This window comes from Geotrypetes seraphini, chromosome 8, assembly GCF_902459505.1.
Source record: "Geotrypetes seraphini chromosome 8, aGeoSer1.1, whole genome shotgun sequence".
In the NCBI taxonomy this organism is placed as follows: Eukaryota; Metazoa; Chordata; class Amphibia; order Gymnophiona; family Dermophiidae; genus Geotrypetes; species Geotrypetes seraphini.
This window is the reverse complement of record NC_047091.1, coordinates 22,880,438-22,902,420: the sequence shown is the minus strand read 5'-3', so window position 1 is coordinate 22,902,420 and position 21,983 is coordinate 22,880,438. Positions and strand designations below refer to the sequence as shown.

Below are 21,983 nucleotides of genomic sequence, written 5' to 3'. Positions count from 1 at the left end.
ATGGTACTAATTTGGACATTTCTAACTTGGATGGTTTTGTGGTTTTTAAAAAAAAAGTGAATAAAGTCAGATGTCCTGGCAGTCTGGACGTTTTGGTGGCCAAGACGTTCAAGTAGGTGACTTAAAAAAAAATTATTTAGACATTCCGTTTGAAAACAGATGTTTCTGTACTTCCTACGTTGGACGCTTAGCAGGAAACATCCAAGTCAGATTTAGAGGTCCTTTTTCAAAAATGGCCCTCTTTGGCTGTTTACAATTCCTTTTCTGGTTTTTTTTCAAATTGGGTTTTTCTAGAATAAGCCAGTTGGCCCCGCCCCTTTTGTGGTTATTGGTTTAGAGATATTGAAGAAGGAAGGAAAGTTCTAGAACAATATGAGGCTTTGAAAGGGGTAGATCCAGGAGCAATGTGGGGAAAGATTTGTTCACGGAAAGAGCAATGGCCGCGTGCAATGTCATCCTGAAGAAGATGGCTGTGGCTACAACTGCCAGACTAAAGGAGGGCATAGAAAGAACACAGAGCTGCATTAAGACCCCGATATTCAGACCATGGGAGGCAGCGATCTCAGATATTCAAGGCTGGAGCCATATCTGGCCAACAACATTGAATTTCCAGGGGAAAGTTCACCTCTGCGGACTTAGGTGGCTACGCTAATATTCAGTGACTGGCTGGCCATAAAGAGACCTGCTTTTTAGTTGGGTCTATCTGTTCAAATGCCTTAGCTGATGAGCTGCTGAATGCAGAGCCAGTCACCAGGCTATTTGCCAACCTGGATATTCAATAGAGGAGTGTGTGGCGCAGTGGTTGGATCTACAGCCTCAGCACCCTGGGGTTGTGGGTTCAAACCCCGCGCTGCTCCTTGTGACCCTGGGCAAGTCACTTAATCCTCCATAGCTCCAGGTACGTTAGATAGATTGTGAGCCCACCGGGACAGAGAGGGGAAATGCTTGAGTACCTGATTGTAAAAAACGCTTAGATAACCTTGATAGGCGGTATATAAAATCCTAATAATAATAATAATATCGGTGGGGAGCCAGCTATAAACCATTTGGCAGTGAGTACTGGTCAGTCAGCAGAAACATGGCCTAGCAACACACATTTAAACTGCCTTACTCGGATGATTCAGCGGTATATGTCACCAGAACAAAAAGTATAGACATTAGAAGCTGAAGTGAAATGCAGGCAACCAGAACGCTCTCTGGCAGGCTGCAAGGACAGACCTTTTCTTAGCTGCATAGGTGAAGGATGCTAGAGGTTTAGTTAAGAGCGACTTTGGTATGAGGAGTTATTTACATTTAAATGATGCTTTTCCTCCAAAGAGCTCGGGGGAGGGGGGGGGGTAATAACATCTGATTAGTACAGTGGTCTCCAACTCAAACCCTTTGCAGGGCCACATTTTGGATTTGTAGGTACTTGGAAGGTCTGCAGAAAAAATAGTTAATGTCTTATTAAAGAAATGACAATTTTGCATGAGGTAAAACTATATAGTTTATAAATCTTTCCTTTTGGCTAAGTCTTAATAATAATATTGTAATTTATAGCTAAAGAGACATATGATGAAGAAACTGTTTTATTTTACTTTTGTGATTATGATAAACAAACCGAGGGCCTCAAAATAGTACCTGGCAGGGCGCATATGGTCCCTGGGCCACGAGTTTGAGACCATTGGATTAGTATAACACATCTGGAAAGACATGGGAAGGAATAGGTTCCGAGTGTGGTTGTATGGGCGGAAATCATACATGTCTAGCGCTTTACCTTTTGTTTGTATCGTAACCAATTTCCTATGTCTCCAATTTTGATAATTGTGTCTGTTTGTCTTCCCTCCCCTTTTTCATAAATATTATTTTATATTGTAAACCGCTAAGATTTTAACCTCAGTTTTATATTTGTGGTATATCAAATAAATTGAACTTAAACTTGTATGTTCACATGTTTAAGATGGCAAAAGACAACTGGTAAACTCATGGACCTGGCTTCGATGCTATCGACTGAGTACATGACAAGACGTAAATCCACTCAGGGGGAGAGTGTGGCGCAGGGGTAAAGCTACAGCCTCAGCACCCTAAGGTTGTGGGGTCAAACACATGGTGCTCCTTGTGATCCCCGGGCAAGTCACATAATCCCCCCCTGAATAAATAGTGTGAAAAGCTTCTGTCTCTGGTAACTAAAGCTGAGATTGTGACATCATAATGCCTCATTCCACCAATAAGAGCCAACCTCATCGGTGATGTCACAATGGCTTCACTGTCCTATACTTGGCTCACTTTCACTACATTTTGATTTCTAGAGTGGTGCAGTGGTTGAACTACAGCCTCAGCACCCTGAGATTGTGGGTTCAAACCTTGCACTGCTCCCTATGACCCTGGACAAGTCACTTAATCCCCCCTCCCCCATTGTCCCAAGTACATTAGATAGATTGTGAACCTGCCAGGGCAGATAAGGAAAAATGCTTGAGTACCTGAATAAATTCATGTAAACCATTCTGAGCTCCCCTGGTATGGAAAATTGAATAAATAAATATATACCATGGCTACCACCGCTACTGATCAAGTATCCTTGCTTCAAACCTAATGCCCCCAATCCAAGAGTATGTGCTCATTCCAACCCTCCCCCCCACAACATTTGATGTACAGTATACACCCCAATGCTTTACCCTCTGTCCTCTCCCCTCCCAGCAGTATACTGTATACACATGATTAACAATCTACCCTACAATATTGAGTGTACTGTAATGTAATGTAATGTAATTTATTTCTTATATACCGCTACATCCGTTAGGTTCTAAGCGGTTTACAGAAAATATACATTAAGATTAGAAATAAGAAAGGTACTTGGAAAATTCCCTTACTGTCCCGAAGGCTCACAATCTAACTAAAGTACCTGGAGGGTAATAGTGAAGTGAAAAGTAGAGTTAGAGGAAAAATAAAAATAAAATAAACATTTTAAAAAGACAGCATTGATCTAAATACTTTGGAAGGTAGAAGAGAGGAGAGAAAGGAATAGAAGCAGAATGGGTCAGCGTCAGTGATGAAGTGGAGCAAGTAAGTTTAGGAGGAGCGATTGACGTATCCAGAAAGGGCTTCTTCTGGCCGACAGTCCCAGGATGCCTATGTCCCCTCCCCTGCGATGTTCTCCCATCCATGCATTCCCTCCCAGACACACTACCCGTGTCCCAGCCGCTCCAAGGAGGCTGCCCCAGATGAGGTCCACGGTGAATGCAGGATTCTCTCCTCTGCGGGAAAGCCGCCCGGAGCCGACAGTCGATCTTCTTAGCGGATTGCAGGGGGGGAAGAGTTCACACTCTTGGTAGGATCGGGTCTGAGTGCTCTCGGTGGTTGTGGCTGGTCTCATTGCTGCTTAGATGTAAAAGCAGTTGATCTCCACTGCTGCTGATATTTAAAAGCAGGCAGATTGATCTCTCCAATGGACTGCAGGGGGAGGAGTTCACGCTCCTGGCATTACAACCAGCCCAAACCAGGAAGGATATGTAAAAATGGCCCAATGGCCAAATGAAGAAATACCAATTACTTTGATAGAAATCATAACAGCATGCATTTTAATGCCTGCATCAGGGGGGTCTATATACAGTATGACGTACCATTTAATGTATCTCAATGAACAAGTCAACAGGATCAGCCAATGAGCAAAACTGGAAAGAAGAGCTCATCTCTGTCTGCATATGATATGGCCATGTAATCTCCTTCAACTCCACTGTACATAAATCAATTAAATGACACATCATACTGGGGAAATCCCTGATGTGGGCCTTCGCCGAAACACGGCCATGTTGGGTTTTAATCTGTTGTAGTGCATGCTGGTATGACTTCTCTCAAATCAATTGGCACTTCTTGCCGCCTTTTTAACTAATATCTATTGATGTATCTGTTCATCCATTTTTACGTGGAATTTTTTTCTAAGCTCCTGTCTCTAGTACTTTCATGTCGCTTTGTAAGATTCTACTGCGTGGTTCCATTTCAAGATCGGTTGTCCCCTGCTGGCAGCTGTGTAGATTGTTTTATGGCAATGGCCTGGGCTGGTGCTGAAGTCCTGAGCCCTACATCTCGTGCTACTAGTCATACTAGGTAGGTGGATTATATGGCAGGCTTCCTATCTCTAGCAAACACCCAGAGGCAGGAGGTAGCAGTCAGTCCAGGAATAATTTTGAGCTACTCTAAGTGTGTTCTGCATTCAACTCGGCTCCCTACAAGAGGCATGGAAATTGACACAAGGCATGGAATGGCCACAGTATGGAAATGCCACCCATCTTTCCCCTTCTTCACAGCTTTTCTAAGTGACCTGAAAGAAACAGTGTATCTGTGATTACTTTTGATTAAAGAAAACTAACGGGACTGTCAAATTTTCCAGCTAATATACAGGCATTTCTGTTTGTACTTTTGTAAAAAAACAAAAGGAATTGACCCCAAAATATCCACAAAGAAGAAAATCCAGAGAAAACAAAACAAAAAACTCTGTGGAGTGACGATGTTCCTAAATGAACTTTATTTGAAAGTGTCAAAGTTCCATAGGTATACTGAAATCATCCATATAAAATAATTTAATCCACATAAAAATAAATCATCCACATAAGAGCCTTAAAGGTCCTAGTCCACTAGGGATACACCCTTTCCATTGCAAATGCAAGCAGTGTCTCACTTCTGGCTCACCACACAATTGTTTCCCACATTCTCACCTTTATAGGACCCCCAGGGACCCCTGAAGAAGACTTTTTGTCGAAACATGGACCGTGTTGGGTCCTGTATCCCTAGCGGATTAGGTCCTTTAAGGCTCTTATGTGGATGATTTATTTTTATGTGGATGGAATTATTTTAGGTGGATGATTTCAGTGGACCTTTGGAACTTTGACACTTTCAAAATAAAGTCCATTTAGGAACATCATCACTTCACAGAGGCTTTTTTTTTGTTTTCTTTTGTTTGTACTTTTGTGCCAGACCTGTGAGACGTCAGGTCCAAACATTGAAGTCTTTGGCAAATAGACTTAAGCAACAACATTTTGACAGCAGGGGAAGGAAATGTTACAAGAATATATTTCAGAAAGCCAGTATTTTAACTCTGCTGCTAAATCCATAAGAAACCTTCATCTGCTTTTCCATTGTTGTCCTTCCTTCAGCATCTCCTGCTCATCCCTCGATGAATCCACACCACAGATGCCGTCATGTTTATCTGAGTAATTTTACCAGGTCTAAACAAATAATCACATACAACAGACCATACATAGTACTCCTAGGAAAATGCCATCCAATATTCAGTGCTTTTAACTGGCTAGAAACAACTCCTGGCCAGTTAAATAGTGTTTGACCAACTAACTGCTAATATTTGGTGGGGGATAGCCCGCTACCTCTGCTGATTATTAGCAGTTAAAGCTGGACTGTGTATAGCACATTCATGCACTGCTGTGTCCTAATCAAGGATGCCTTGCAATGCCTAACTTCAGACTCCGTATACAACTTTTTTAAAATTGGCATGGTAATTAAGAACATAAGATTTACCATACCAGGACAGACTGAAGGTCCATCAAGCCCAGTATCCTGTTTCCAACAGTGCTGACCCAGATCCTAAGTACCTGGCAAAAACCCAGAGTAACATTCCAGAGCTGAGATTGTGATGTCATAATGCCTCATTCCACCAATGCCCAAGAGCCAACCTCAGTAGTGATGTCACAATGACTTGATTGTCTTAAACTTGGCTCACATAAGAACATAAGAGTTGCCATACTGGGACAGAGCGAAGGTCCATCAAGCCCAGGATCCTGTTTCCAACAGTGGCTGACCTAGATCCCAAGTACCTGGTAGAAACCCAAAGAATAGCAACATTCCAGAGCTGATATTGTGACATCATAATGCCTCATTCCACTAATGCCTAAGAGCCAACCTCAGCAGTGATGTCACAACAGCTTGACTGTCCTACATGAGAAAATAAGAATTGCCGTACTGGGACAGACCGAAGGTCCATCATGCCCAGTATCCTGTTTCCAACAGTGGCCAACCCAGATCCCAAGTACCAACCAGAAACCCAAAGAGTAGCAACATTCCAGAACTGAGATTGTGATGTCATAATGCCTCATTCCACCAATGCCCAAGAGCCAACCTCAGCCGTGATGTCACAATGGCTTGACTGTACTATAATTGGCTCACATAAGTACATAAGAATTGCAGTACTGGGACAGACCGAAGGTCCATCAAGCCCAGTATCCTGTTTCCAACAGTGGCTGACCCAGATCCCAAGTACCTGGTAGAAACCCAAAGAATAGCAACATTCCAGAGCTGAGATTGTGACATCATAATGCCTCATTCCACCAATGCTTAAGAGCCAACCTCAGCAGTGATGTCACAATGGCTTGACTGTCCTACATGAGAACATAAGAATTGATGTACTGGGACAGACCGAAGGTCCATCAAGCCCAGTATCCTGTTTCCAACAGTGGCCAACCCAGGTCCCAAGAACCAACCAGAAACCCAAAGAGTAGCAACATTCCAGAACTGAGATTGTGACGTAATAATGCCTCATGTCACCAATGCCCAAGAGCCAACCTCAGCAGTGATGTCACAATGGCTTGACTGTCCTATAATTGGCTCACATAAGAACATAAGAATTGCCGTACTGGGACAGACCGAAGGTCCATCAAGCCCAGGACCCTCTTTCCAACAGTGGCCAACCCAGGTCCCAAGTACCAACCAGAAACCCAAAGAGTAGCAACATTCCAGAACTGAGATTGTGACGTCATAATGCCTCATTCCACAAATGCCTAAGAGCCAACCTCAGCAATGATGTCATAATGGTTTGACTGTCCTATAATTGGCTCACATAAGAACATAAGAATTGCAGTACTGGGACAGACCAAAGGTCCATCAAGCCCAGTATGGTGTTTCCAACAGTGGTCGAATCACACCAGTTTTCAACCAATCATAAGAAAAATTAAATTAGTAATTAAACCCTCCTCCCCCTTTTTACTAAACCGCAAAAGCGGTTATTAACGCAGGGAGCCACACTGAATGCCCCGTGCTGCTCTCATAGGAACTCTGTGAGCATCGGGAGCCGCAAGGAGCATTCAGCGTGGCTCCCTGTGCTATTAACCGCTCTCGCAGTTTAGTAAAAGAGTTCCACACAGAATTCCTAGGACGCCTAGTGATGTCTAAGTTGAGATGCCTACCTGAAAGGCATAGTTAGGGGCGAAGAATAGGCATGTTCAACTTAGTCTTTGCTAGGTGTGCAAGATAGGCAGCAATAAATTAGATAAAACCTGGCCTAATGCAGCGGTGTCGACCCCTACAGCACTCACCATGTGCATGCCCCCCTTCCCTTCCCCCTACCTCAAGTTGTTCTCTTCGTGACTGCGTCATCTCTACCACTGATGTCACTTCTGTGTCATCAGAGGGAGAGCCGACGGGGGTCACAAGGAGCGCTTTGAAGTTCTTATTGCTCACAGCAGTGAACTCAAGGTACGGGGGAAGGGAAGGGGTGCGCACGGCAGGGTGGATGGTGAAAGGAGCGGGGAGGCAGAGATGAGGGCAGGGGAGGGGCACCACCACCAAGGTGCCTCTCACTACACCACTGACTGCTAGGCCCGATTCTATAAGTAGTGCCTAGCGGTTGATTGACAACGCAGGCACACTTAGGCGCCATTTATAGAATCTGGCCCTGACTGGCTGCCACCAATTTTAAGCACCGATCGGCCAAGTTTAGTGGCCAAATTGGGCCATGCAAAAAGCAGGTATCTGACCATTATAACTTAACCAACTTAGCCAGATATTCAATGCAGTCACCGAAAACAGCCCAGTGGCAGTTAGCCAGCCTCCCTCCCACACTCTCAATATCAATCCCAGTGTGGTTATAGTTCCCAAATATCTGCCTGATTCATTGATAAATAATATAATCAAGCCCTTAGTTTGAACCCTAATATGCACAAAGAACCATCATTACCCAAAGCTATCAATATATTACCATTGGAAATGCATCGGCCTTTCTCTGAGCAGATAAAACCTATCTGTAGAGAATGACACAGGAACAAATTTGTCTCCATCCCCACAGGAACTCAATTTCCCTGTCCTGACCCTGCAAGTGTGGTCGCTATCCTTGCACCATTCCTGTAAGCTCTGCCTTAACCGCACAAGCCTCAAACACTTAAGATTTTAAAGTGTTTGAGGCTTGCGCAGATGAGGACGGAGCTTAGGCATTGGTGGAATGAGGCATTATGACATTACAATCTCAGCTCTAGAATGTTGCTACTTAGGATTTTAAAATGTTTGAGGCTTGTGCAGATGAGGACGGAGCTTAGGCATTGGTGGAATGAGGCATTATGACATCACAATCTGAGCTCTAGAATGTTGCTACTTAGGATTTTAAAGTGTTTGAGGCTTGTGCAGATGAGGACGGAGCTTAGGCATTGGTGGAATGAGGCATTATGACATCACAATCTGACCTCTAGAATGTTGTCACTTAGGATTTTAAAGGGTTTGAGGCTTGTGCAGATGAGGGTGGAGCTTGCAGGAATGGGGCAGGGACAGGAAAAGAACTCATTGGGACGAGAAAATATGTTCCCGCGGGGACGGGGAAAAATTTGTCCCCGTGTCATTCTATAACCTATCTGCTCACAAAGTCAGCCATTTTGAAAGATGGGGATTAGGTTCTGAGAGTTCACTGTGCATATAGATATGATTTTCAAATATCTATACTCAATGTACAGAGCCAGTTCAAGGGTACTGGGTGCCCTCAACAAACCTTCAGCCTATTTTGTTTTCAAATCCCCAGCCTGTTGGCACTGCACCCAAGATTTTGGTAATGAAACTGTACAATAACGATTACCCTTCAACAATTCTATAATTAGACATTAGGCTTTAAATATTAAACTTTGGTTTGTGGGTAAAACTTGGAACTGCTGGCTCTTGGATTTTGTCAGGACCTACTTTAACTAAAGCTGCCCCACTAGAAGCTCTTGTCCTGTGTGAATGTCAAGTCTCGCCTAAGGGTTGGTCCAGCCACAGATACAGCAGACATTAAAGCTTCAGTGAATTTTTCAGTAGAAATTAATCCGAGGGAGAGGATCTCCGGCCTTGCCTGAGACTCAAGCCCTAGCCTGAGCACTTCCACATAGACCAATGTGTGCCATCCAGAAGACCCACAATCTGAGGAAAAGCGACATTGCCCAGAAGAGACAAGCTGAGAAACCCACCAGAGTGTCTCTCAAAGGAGCAAACTACAAGAGGTCGCCCCTTTTAGGAGCTATATGAAGATCAACAGGAAAGATCATTGTACCTCATTAATGTGAAGTCAGACACATTATAATAATGGATTTTACAGTCAGTTAAGGCTAGAGAAGGAAATTTTCTTCTTTTCTGTGGCCCCCTAGTGAAAATATACGAATATGTTATGAAATATTTTATACCTTCTGGATTTTATATTATATTGAGATTTTATATATTGTTTTGAACTATCAACTGAGTTCCTTGATAAAATGGGGGAGGGGGTGAGATAATTTCAAGTTGGATTAATTACTATCTTATGATATGTATTTTGAGAATTTGTATGTAGACATACAGTAGATATACATATGTGTCTATGTATCTTGATTTTGTATTAGGCGCAATTTTAAAGTATCATTCTTTATGTATTTCATTTTGTTACGGAACAGAAAGGCAGCAGGCAAACTCCACATTGGACCGCGTTTAGCTTTGAAAGGGGCCATTTTATTCACGTGTGATAACATTTTTGCGCATATTGGGCCAGATTCAGTAAACGGTGCCCAAAGTTAGATGCCAAAGATCCACGCCAAACTGACGTAACGCCAGCGCCCAACTTAGGCGTGGCTAAGACATTGAGCCTAACTTCTGGGAATGTCCCCTGATCTGCCCCTATTCTTCTCACAGCCACGCCCCTTTTGAGCTGCAGATGTTTTAGAATAGCAATTAGGGCAGTTGCGTTTGCAAATCCACATTGTAACCAATTATTGATTGGTGACGCTTTATCAGCTACTTTATTTGCAGGCGCGTGTGCCCTGGCCACCTGGGAACTGCGTTTTCACAGCAAATTTTAAAGTGACGGTAATTCTAGGGGGTATGTCCAGTGCACTTACCACACTGACGTTAAGAGTTTTTTTTCCGTTAGTGCGAATGCACTTTGCTCCTCTTCTTGAGGTGTTGAACGCTTTTGCACTAGCCACAGAAGTGAGAGTACGCAGTAAGTACGGTGCAGTGCGACGTCCACACCCGTACTCCACCCCCTAACCCAGCCTGCAATGAAATGTGTGGATTAGACCGCACCGTCTGCCACTGCAGGAACAGTTTTCATGTCCGTGCATTATTGCATTTTAGGCACGCTAGCTCAAATTGTGATCCCAGTTTGGGACAATTAGAAAAATTCAATGTGCCTACTACTTCACATAAATTGTTCAACTGCTTTACTGTTAAATTTTTCCTTCTCCCTGTTGTAACTGCAAAGAACCGAGAGGCATTTTGCGGTATATAAATAAATGTTATGTCCAGGCGCTACCATTAAAGTGATAAATTCCAACATTTACATGCCAGTTAAGTTCATAAATGTTCAGAATAGTGATATGCTCCTATGTAATATTCTGTAAATAAGTGTATATCTTACATAGCACATAGTCCGCAGGTCAGTGCAGTGGCGCAGTAAGGATGAACGGTGCACGGGGCGGTGGCATTCTTCCCCCCCCCCTTTCCCTTTCCCAGTACCTTTTTAACTTCTAACGTTGGTATCAGCTCACCCTTTGATGTTACTTTCTAGGCGCGATTCCCAGAAGTGACATCAGAGAGTGCGCCGATGCCAACACAGGCAGCAACTCGTACCAGGGAAGTAACGAAGCTATGGGGAAGGCAAGGGGCATGTGCGGAAAGGAGTAGGGGCAAAGTGGAGGAGGGGTGCTGTGCCCTTAGCAAGATGGCGCCCGGGGAGGATCACTCCTCCTTACGCCACTGGGTCAGCATGTACATATACAGTAAGTTAAGCATATTTTGCCAGCTCTAAGCCTAACAACAAACAGCCAAAAGCAAAACAGGAGAAACAGCCTCACAAACAAAGAGTGGAGACGTCCAAAGACCCTGAAACGTCCGATTGTTGCTGCAGAGAACGAACTCTTGGTTTGCATTTAGACGAGTAGCTTTTTTTTTTTTTGTTGTTAATTCTTCATTCATTTAAAAAACTTTCAATAAGTGCAATACAAGATAAAATCATTTTACACTTTAACATCACTTAATACTCTATCAAATTCTAATTCACATCAACTATCCCTCCCCCCCCCCTACACACATACCCAACAATTATCCTCAAGCTTAAGAAAAGATATATTGATGTTCCAACTTGAGCCTGATTGTGCTCTGCATGTCCAAGTGTGAGATTCTACAAGACTCCTGAGGCAGGCCCTGTTGGCCGAAACACGGGCGTGTTTGAGTCATTAAAATAATAAAGCAGAGTTTTTGAACCAATTGGGCATACCAGTGTCTTTGGACATCTCCACTGTTTGGTGGTAACAACAGACACCCACATATACCTGATACACCGTTATTCTATAAGTACCGTCTGGACACCTATATACCCTCCTTCTGCTTGGTGCACCCAAGTGAAAAGGCTTCCAAAGCTACACAGGATATCCAAGTACCCATGTACTTAATGAATATCGTCTCCATGTTGTTTGTCTGTCTTCGATACATGGCCATATTCAAAGACACAACTTCATATATACACAGACTAAGAGAAAGCCCTTTTGAGCACGGCCTAGCATGTGTGTGTATGACTATGCGTCCAGGGAGATTTCAAACTGAAAATAATAGGTAATATAAAGAAATGAAACAAAGGAAATAAGGTGATACCTTTTCTATTGCATTTTATGATGGTAAGCCTTCTTCAGATCAGAAATAAGCAAATGTTGACAAATATCAGTATATATTAGGGAAACATGAAAGCATTTCGGGGATAGGAAGAGAAAGGGGTGGGTGGGTGAGTAGACAGGAGACATTAAGGTGGCAAAGCGGTTTTCAATGTCTTTGTAGTGGGAAAGGAAGCCCAGATCTCCGTTAAGTCCTGTCTTGTAGGTGTCAAAATACTTTATCATTTTGATTTCAAAGGTTTTACGTTCTTGGATTGTCTTAAAGTTCCCTTTTCGTATTCTCACCATTAAATCATTGGTGCAGTGGTCAGTTTTTCCAAAGTGTTGTCCGACAGAGGTGACATCCTGGTTGGTATTGCAATTCTTAATGTGATATCGACGTAGGTTGATTCTGGTCTTTGGCATTTGGCTTGTTTCATCAGTATAACATCCCTCTATGCACTGAATGATGTAACATGCGAAGGATCCCTTTACGCGGAATGTTTTTCCCATATGAGTGACTGTGGGATCCTTTGAGACGTGCTTGCACAGTTTGCAGTTTGTCAGACCACAAGGATATGTGTCTTTCTCTTCTTCATGGGTTTATGTGGGGAGATTGCTTTTTACTTATTTTTGTTTCAGATTAGGTGTTTCAGATGGAAGGCCAGCACAAGTAGAACTGGGAATATTTCTTTTAGTAATTCATCTTCCTGGAATTAGTGGTTGTAGATCTCTTTATCATTTTTCTTAGTTTTTCGATCTCTGGAGGACCTGTTTGTGGTTTTCTTGTCCTTGTAGTATAGCTAGTTTTTTCTGGGTGTTTTAAGGGATGAGGCAATATTCTTGGAGACTATTTTAGGGTTTTATTCTTTTTGTTTGAAGGATTCAGTCAGGATCTTTAGGTGTTGATCTCTGTCTCTTGGGTCAGAGCAGATGCAGTGGTAACATAGTAACATAGTAGATGACGGCAGATAAAGACCCGAATGGTCCATCCAGTCTGCCCAACCTGATTCAATTTAAATTTTTTCTTCTTAGCTTTACCCAGTACTGTGCTTGGGTTCCAACTGCCGAAATCTCTGTTAAGACTTACTACAGCCCATCTACACCCTCCCAGCCATTGAAGCCCTCCCCAGCCCATCCTCCACCAAACGGCCATATACAGACACAGACCGTGCATGTCTGCCCAGTACTGGCCTTAGTTCAATATTTAATCTTATTTTCTGATTCTAGATCCTCTGTGTTCATCCCACACTTCTTTGAACTCGGTCACCGTTTTCCTCTCCACCACCTCTCTCGGAAGCGCATTCCAGGCATCCGCCACCCTCTCCGTAAAGTAGAATTTCCTAACATTGCCTTTGAATCTACCACCCCTCAACCTCTGGTTTTACCATTTTCCTTTCTCTGAAAAAGATTTTGTTCAACGTCTGAATCATATCTCCCCTGTCTCTCCTTTCCTCTAGGGCAGGGGTGCCCACACTTTTTGGGCTTGCGAGCTACTTTTAAAATGACCAAGTCAAAATGATCTACCAACAATAAAATTTAAAAAAAAACACAAAGCACACTGTACGCATAGAAAATGTTAATTATCATTCCTATTCCAAGGTTTTCAAAGAGGTCAAAGCAGATGACTCTATGCACAACCATACAAAAATAGACAAATATACCCCCCTCCCTTTTTACTAAACCACGATAGCAGTTTTTAGCGCAAGGAGCTGCGCTGAATGCCCAGCGCTGCTCTCGACGCTCATAGACTCCCTGCGCTAAAAACCTCTATTGCGGTTTAGTAAAAGGGGACCTTAGTGTAAAATATAGACAGCAGATATAAATTCAGACACATTTTGATCACTAAATTTAAAATAAAATCATTTTTCCTACCTTGTCTGGTGATTTCATGAGTCTCTGGTTGCACTTTCTTCTTCTGATTGTGCATCCAATCTTTCTTCCCTTCTTTTAGCCTGTATGCTTCCTCTCCTCCAGACCTCATTCCCTCCCCCAACTTTTCCTTCCTCTCTCCCTGCCCTTTCTTTCTCTCTGCCTCCCTTTCTTTTTTTTCTGTATCTCTTATTTCCTTCTGTCTCCCTGCCTGCCCTTTTTCTTTCTTTCTCCTTGCCTTCCCCCAAGCCACTGCCACTGCCATCGGGGACCAGGACCCAAACCGACACCAATAACAGGCCCCAAACCGCCACTAATAACAGGCCCGAAAGCCAACGCTGCCCCATGCTCTCCCTGCTTCGGCTAACCAGCACTCCTCTCCCCGACGTCAATTCTGCCGTCGGGGAGAGGAAGGCTGATCAGCCCAAGATCGCGATCGACCAATTGGGGGAAATGCTGCCGGGTCCTGCCTTCGCGGAAACAGAAAGCAGGCAGGACCTGGCAGCAAGAAGAGGAAATGCTTCACTAAACTGTCTCCCGCCTTAGCCCATAGCGAACGCTTGCTTCAAGGCTCTCAACATTTGCGTGCCGGCTTCGCTTCTCCTCCCTCCCCCTCCCCCCCCCCCCCGCGGACATAACTTCCGGTTTCGGACGGAAGAGAAGAGAAGCCGGCACGCACACGTTAGAGCCCGGAGCATAAGTTCGCTACGGGCTGAAATCTCCAAGCCGGGTTTTTTAAAAATTTTCAGCAGCGATGGCAGCAGCAGCAGGTGACAGCTGGGCCCTAGGGAGAATACAGAAGAAGGCTGATCGGCCCGGTAGATCAGGACGGCAACACGAGTCTAGCTGCATCTGTTTGGGAGTTTCTTGTGTATAGATGTTTTGCATGTAATCATTGTTGATAGACTTTGGTATCTAGAAAATGGAACTTTTTCTGGGGAATAGTCAATTTTGAATTTGATTGTATTGAAAGAATTGTAGAATTGTTTGAGAATCTCTTCTCCCTCAGTCGAAATCATAAAAATGTCATCAATATACTGGTGGGATTTCAGGGATTTTGTCTGAAATGTCATGAAGAGGTTTGCATATTGAGGTGCCATCTTCGTGCTCACAGCTGTGCCTATGATTTGCACATAGATATCATTATTAAAGTGGAAATAGTTGTGAGTTTGAATGAGTTTGATTAATGCTGTAATAGTTTGTGGGTTGATGATTTTAGGAATTTTTGACCTGCAGCAATGCCATCTACATTGCGGTATAGCGATTCCACATCCATTGTGACTAGTTTGTTCAAGAAGTCTGTTGTGTCTTGTATGAAGCTCTTTGTCTTTTGCACTAAGGGTTTAAGAATCCCTTCTATAAATCCAGATATTTCTTCCGTGAGTGTACCGATACCGGATACGATTGGTCTGCCAGGTTCATGGATTTTGGGCGGAATGTTGCATGTGTCCACAGAAGGATGGTTAGGGATCATTTTTATTAAATGTGATTGTACCTGCTTTGATAAGGCTTTTGTGAGGTCTCCAGTCAGTTTCTTATAGTATGTGTTATTTGAGAGTTGTTTGTGTCTTTCAATGTACATACTGTATCTACTTGAATATAAGACGAGATTTTTGGGCCAAGAAAATGGCCTGGTCTCGTCTCATATTCGGGTCATCACCCATCCGCTCCCCTCCTGGACTTGTTGCAGGCCTCCACCGGCCTTCCGTTTGATCTGGTAGGCCGGGACAGGAGGGATCCCTCCCGTCTTAACAATTTTTTTACCTCCCTCCCACCTCCTCCCGGATATCTTTTTTGGCTTTTTGAATCCCTGGTGGTCCAGCAGTGTATCGGGCAGAAGCGAGCTTTCTGCGCTCCTGTCCCACACTGAGCCCCTCCCTCCCTGAATGGCTACCTGAGTTCTCATGGCCCAGGAGTATACCGGACAAGAGTGAGCTTTTTGCACTCCTGCCCAGCCCTGAGACGCTCCCTGAATGGCTGCCACCAGTTCTCTTGAGTTCTGCGAGAACTGGCGGAAGCCATTCAGGGAGCGGCTCAGGGCCAGGTAGGCGCGCAAAAAACTCTCTCCTGCCTGGTATACCGCTGGACCACCAGGGATTCAAAAGGTCAAAAAAAGCTACAAAGGGGGTAGCGGGAATGAGGTAAAAAAAATTGTTAGAGTTGGCCAGGAAAGGAGACGGAAGGGATCCCACTTGCCCTGGCCTATCACTGGACCACCAGGTCATACAGCAGGCTCGGTGAATGGCTGCAGGACATTGGAAGAGAAGGGTACAGGGCAGGGAGGTGAGACAGAGTGCAGAGCCTGGCAAGGAGGGAGGGGAGAGTCTGGCAGGGCAGGGAGTGAGGGGGACTGGCAGGGCATATGCCTGGCAGGGCATATGAATATTAAACATACATACACACCCCATATTTGAGTCAAACGTTTTTCCTTCTTTTGGGGGAGAAAAAGGGTACCTCGTCTTATACTAGGTTTGACTTATATTCGAGTATATACGGTACATGTGTTCATAATTACTATAGCACCTCCTTTGTCTCATCATAAAATGCATTGAGTTAGTCTAATGAAAAAGGTATCACTCTATTTCCTTTGTATTCTTTCTTTACATTATCTTGGAAAGTGGACTAACACGGCCACTGCACCATTTCACTCAAACGGAAAACAAGATTAGATCTTAGATTTTGAAGCAAAAACCAAATATTCTGGAGCAGGCAGGAAGGAAAGATAGTCGAGGCGGAGTTCTCCCAAAGGAAAGGGTGGCAACAACCGCAATGAGTGAGCTGATCTCGAGCATGGTACACAGAATGGCGAGAGAACGCGGGAGGCAAAGCTGAGGGTGGGAGTTACTAGGGCCTCGTGCAGGGTGACTTTGTAACAGAGCAGCTAAGCAGGGAAGAAACAAAGACCCCGGCAACAGTGTCCAGTCGCCTTTACAAAATAGTGACCCTGTACTGAGCAGTGGCGAAGTAAAAGGGGGCAGGGGGAGGTCCCCTCCCCCCTCACGCCTCTTTGCTGTGTGTACGCCCCTTGCGTTCTCTCATACCTTTCTTACTGCCTTAGCGCGAGGTCGGCATCAGCGCCCTCTCTCTGGCATCGCTTCCGGGACCCACGCCTAAGTAGTGACGTCAAAGGGTGAGCCAATAGCAACGTGGGCCTGCTGCTCAAACCGGAGAAGTTTAAAAGGTACATGGAACGGGAAGGGGGGCGGGGAGGGGCGCTTCTCACCCTTACGACGCCACGGGCACTGAGGCAGGAGTGTATTTTCCAGGAGAAACCAGTATATTTACAGGTATTTTATAAAACGGGCAAGTCCTGCCCCAGCAACACCTGCATGCGTGTGGCATAAAGGCTGGCTCCATGGTGCCAATTCTATAAGTTGGCGCCAAGATTTAGGCACCTCAATGCCATGCTCCTGGCACCGTTCAATAATGGCATCTGGGTACCAAGATTCCATTGTGGAACACGAGTCTAAGTCGGCCTACAATTAGTCGCCAGCAGCTACGCCACGTGAATGGCAGTCGTAACCGTTAGCGCCTAATTGTGCCCGGAAGTGAGTGTAACTTACAGTCACACACATAACTCAGCCACATGCTCATTATCCGCCCGGCCACTGCCACTTGTGCACCCCCTCCCCCCCTCGTACTTACATGCTAATTGATTTTGGCGCATGTTAATAGCATAAAGGCGAATTTATGGCGCCAGTCAAATTCATAATTGCTATTTTTCTACAACTTATGCATCAATTGGTGCTTATCTTTAGGTGCCAACTTATAGAACTGCCTTCATGTTTCTAAGAGCCTCCTTGTATGCACTTTTGCCTCTGTTCACAAAACATTGCTCAGTGGCATGCAGTCAGGGGATTCGCCCCACCCCCTAAAGGCCCTGAGGGCACTGCTCTGAATTTGATTGGTCAGGCAGGCAACAGGCAGATGCTGCTCAGCCAATCAAATTCAGATCAGTACTGTCAGGGCCTTCAGGGGAGTTTGGAGAATCCCCAGCCCAAGAGCTCTGCTTTTTTTTTGGGGGGGGGAGAGGGGGTTACTCTTAGTTTGATGCAGTTTGACTGATTGAGCAGGCTGCCTACTGAACAAATCAAAGTGCATCGAGCAAAAAGTAAACCCCAAAAAAATTTTAAAGCAGGGCTGTAGGGCTGGGGATTCACCGAATCCCCTGAAAGCTCGCACCGCAGGCCGCTGGCATTGTTCTATGTGCTTGAGTTACTTATAAAACTGCCCCCCACCCCTGTGTCTTAATAATAATAATAATAACTTTATTCTTGTATACCGCATTACCATGGAAGTTCTATGCGGTTAACAGAAGAAGAGACTGTACATTTACAGCGATGTTACAATTTCGTTAAGGTTAGATTTACATTTTGGACGATACAGATACAGATTAAGAAACAAAACTTAGCAAATCGTATTTTCCACATTACTCACAGGTGCTCGGTTTCAGAATGCTGCCGGGCAGAGCAGGTAGCGGAGGAGCAGACATGGAGAAGACCGAGATGCAGTCATCATCCTGGGAGCAGCCTGCCTGAATGGCACGGAGGTAGCTGTGACTGCGCATTCGGAAGCAGCCAGGCAGGTCAAGGGCCTCCACGGCCTGTGACTCCATCTCCCCGAACACGGACTCAAACTGATGGTTCAGGTCATCATGGATCTGCAATGCCAAAAGCCAGAGGGTGACACCAGCACGAGATCACTGTGGAACAAGTAAGGCGAGCACTGGAAATGTATGAGGATCTTCTTCGGTTCGGAGGGTATCAAAACATGGTGGCTTTAGTAATCGTGCATCTTCCAGTGATCTGCCGTGGCTCTTCCTACGGCAGCATATAGGATAATGGAAAATTAACATTAAACAGAAAACCCCCAAAATACCACAGGAACGATGCACTTGATGACAAGTCTTTGAAATCAATAAACGTTGTATAAATGTGGTCCAACTGTGTGATAAGCTGACTGGGACCCGGCACTGACAAACATGTGTCTTCCCTCAGGGGTTCGATATTGCAGTAAGCGGGCCTTAACAACGTATAAAATCCATAACCGGTGGAAGTCCTGGAATGTCAGAACAGGCTGCGTTTCAGTGAGTCACTTTGCCGATCGCCCACCAGCTGAAACGCAGCTTGTTCTGACATTCCAGGACTTCTACCAATTACAGACTTTATAAGTTGTTGTGGCCCGCTTACTGCGATATCGAACCCCTGAGGGAAGACATGTTTGTCCGTGCCGGGTCCCGGTCAGCTTATCACACAGTTGGACCACATTTATTGATTTCAATAAAGACTGATTTCAATAAAGTGCAGTATTTTTAGGGTTTTCTGCTTCTCGACATTTACTGCAGTTACATTGGAATTCTTTCTTATATTAAATTCACATTAAATACCATCAAAGAAAAACTGGACCCAATAGGCAACGTCAATTAGACTCTAGGAAAAGGTCATGGCCAGGTCTCAATCATCTGATAGTTGGGATGGAGAAGGTGCAGACTGGATGAGAGAGGGAGAAAGAAGAGAGAAGGTTCCTCCCTTTACTCTAGAAGCCTAATGATTGTAAAGGTCCTGGAAAGGTAGGTCCAAGCATAGGTTTCCCGGACATCCAGATCCAGATGGCTTTTCAAAACCCAGCACTTTGTCCAGGTTTTGAAAAGCTTCCTGTGAAAAATCACATTGGGAGGGGGCATCCGCGCATGCTGGGAGGCAGAATGGGACGTAGCACAGGAAGAACAGGGCGGGGCTGGGGGCGGGGCCATAGGTCTGGATTTTCCTTTGGGAAAATCTGATAACCCTATCCAAGTTGGAATGTTCAAAACTCACTGAAGTCAGAGCCTCTGACCAGGTGATATTCACCCCATAGCAGCGCCATTAGACCCAGATATTCAATGGCGGCCATGTCCAGGCGCTGACGCTGCATATCTAGGTCTTTGGTAGACCCAGAAGTTAGGCAGTTGCCAGCTGATACTCAGCGCCATTCTCTGCAAACCTAAGCAGGCAATGATAAGGCTGATTTTATAGGGATTTATCTGCCCAGACACCAACATTGAATGTTCCCAATGCCTGCCTCAGTTCTATCTGCCCTGACTCCGTGCCTGAACCACCCTGACACTACTTAGCTCGTGCCAGGATAGTCAGAGCTGACATTCAGCCTCTCCTGAACCCTTACACCACACCGAACATTGACCCCGATGTATCTGGTGATCCATAGAGCAGGAACAGCCATTTTACAAATGAAGAGGGATATCTTCATGGCTTTCTATGGGCAAATCCCCTCCTACCCTAGCTAAGAATCTGCAAGCACCACTCTAACCTCAAGTGCGACTTCTTAAATTAATCCCCTTATTTTCTTACTCCTGCTACTCCGTCTTATCTATCTCTACGCCCATCTTTGCTTATACCCTAGGCTGTCTATTAAATCATTTTATTGCATATTGTGTTGACATCATAATGTAGCGTATCATGCCATACTTTGATTGTGATTTGAATATTTTTCCTGTTCAAATCTCATGCTGCCCCTTGTGTCCCTGGGCAAGTCACTTAATCCTTCACTACCCCAGGTACTTTAGAATGACTGTGAACCCACCGGGACAGATCGGGAAAGTACTTGAAGTACCTGTATGTAAACTGCTTTGAGTGTGGGGGTCCCTTTCCCTGATGACATAATCCCTCATTCCACCAATAAGAGCCAACCTCATCAGTGATGTCACAATGGCTTGATTGCCCTAGACTTGGCTCACTTTCACTACATTTTGATTTCTAGAGTGGTGCAGTGGTTAAAGCTACAGCTTCAGTACCCTGAGGTTGAGGGTTCAAACCAATGCTGCTCCTTGTGACACTGGGCAGGTCACTTAATCCCCCCATTGTCCCAGGTACATTAGATAGATTATGATCCCACTGGGCCAGACAAGGAAAATGCTTGAAGTACCTATATGTAAACCGCTTTGAGCATGGTTGAAAAACTACAAAAAGGTGGTATAGAAAAGTTCCAATCCCTTTCTCTGATGTCATAATGCCTTAATTCACCAATAAGAGCCAATCTCCTCAGTGATGTCACAATGGCTTCATTGTCCTAGACTTGGCTCATTTTTACATCATTTTGATTTCTAGAGTGGTGCAGTGGTTAAAGCTACAGCTTCAGCATCCTGAGATGTGGGTTCAAACCCTCATTGTTCCTTGTGACCCTGGGCAAGTCACTTAATCCCCTATTGCCCACTAGGAGATATATGGAAAAGTGCTTGAGTAGCTGAATGTAAACCACTTAGGCTAAAAATAAATCATTGCCTTTAGCTTATGTTTGACTTATTCTTGCTGTACACCGCCTTGAGTGAATCCCTTCAAAAAGATGGTGAAAAAATTCTAATAACTATTTAAAAAATTAATAGGGCCACATATGGACGCAGAAGATTTGGCAGCCTCCATGTAAATGCGGTGGAGTTTACAAAATTGCTGATATAAGGGGCGCAGACCCCAAATTTCAAACTTTTGGCATTTTGAGGCAGTTTTCAACCCCTGAGCCGTAAGTCCAATTCCCCTCCCTCCCTCACAGTTACGCCGGACTCAGAGGCAGTGGAAATGCCAGCATGGAAGTCTTTGTCATAAACATATAAGGACAAAATCCGCCCAATGCACAGCTCGTTAAACCTCACATGCCCCCAACACATACGGACCCTGCTCTAAAATTGATACCTGATCTACATGGGTTTTTTAAATGTGCCCACTTTCTATATCATCTCCTTGATTGCTAAATATGAATAATTATGAGGCAATCAGCGGAGCTGGAAAGCAGTGACGTGGGGAAGGCGTTTCCCCCTCAGTGCAGGCTTCATTCCTTTCCTGCGCTGAGCTCAGGTGGGGATTTGGCTGCCGAGTCATGTGGAGACCGAGAACTCTGCTGCCGAATGCAGCGTCCAGAGAGAACACGAATCAAAGCTTTAGCAGAGGCAGAGAGTCTTTGGGGGTGTCAGTAGGGAACAGGAGGCAGCAGGAGATAGAGCGGTCTGGGGCCTCCCCGCCTGGCCCAGGATTTATTTTATTTTATTCCTCTTTTTGAGATTCCTACCTTTTCCTAGTTCCTTCAAATTCTTACATTAGTAATGTGATTAGGAGAGCTTGACAGCAGGAAAATGAACTAGGAGTCTGAGGCCCCATCCCCCGCGGGAGCTCATTTTCCTGTCCCGTCAACCACGAGTTCTTTTCCTGTCCCTGCCCCATTCCTGCAAGCTCTGACCTCATCTACATGAGGCTCAAACACTTTAAAATCCTAAAGGATCGAGGCTTG

The 21,983-nt window shown here is 44.7% G+C and overlaps 1 protein-coding gene across 2 annotated transcripts in view; it reads right to left on the bottom strand.

The window, feature by feature from the left end:
* Positions 1 to 21,983, bottom strand: part of DLGAP3 (DLG associated protein 3) — a 249,508-nt gene that overhangs the window by 38,100 nt on the left and 189,425 nt on the right. For both annotated transcript variants that reach the window (XM_033953585.1, XM_033953586.1), the window contains exon 5: positions 18,147 to 18,369. In XM_033953585.1, the coding sequence (XP_033809476.1) occupies positions 18,147 to 18,369 (223 nt within the window). The remainder of the gene's footprint in view (positions 1 to 18,146; positions 18,370 to 21,983) is intronic.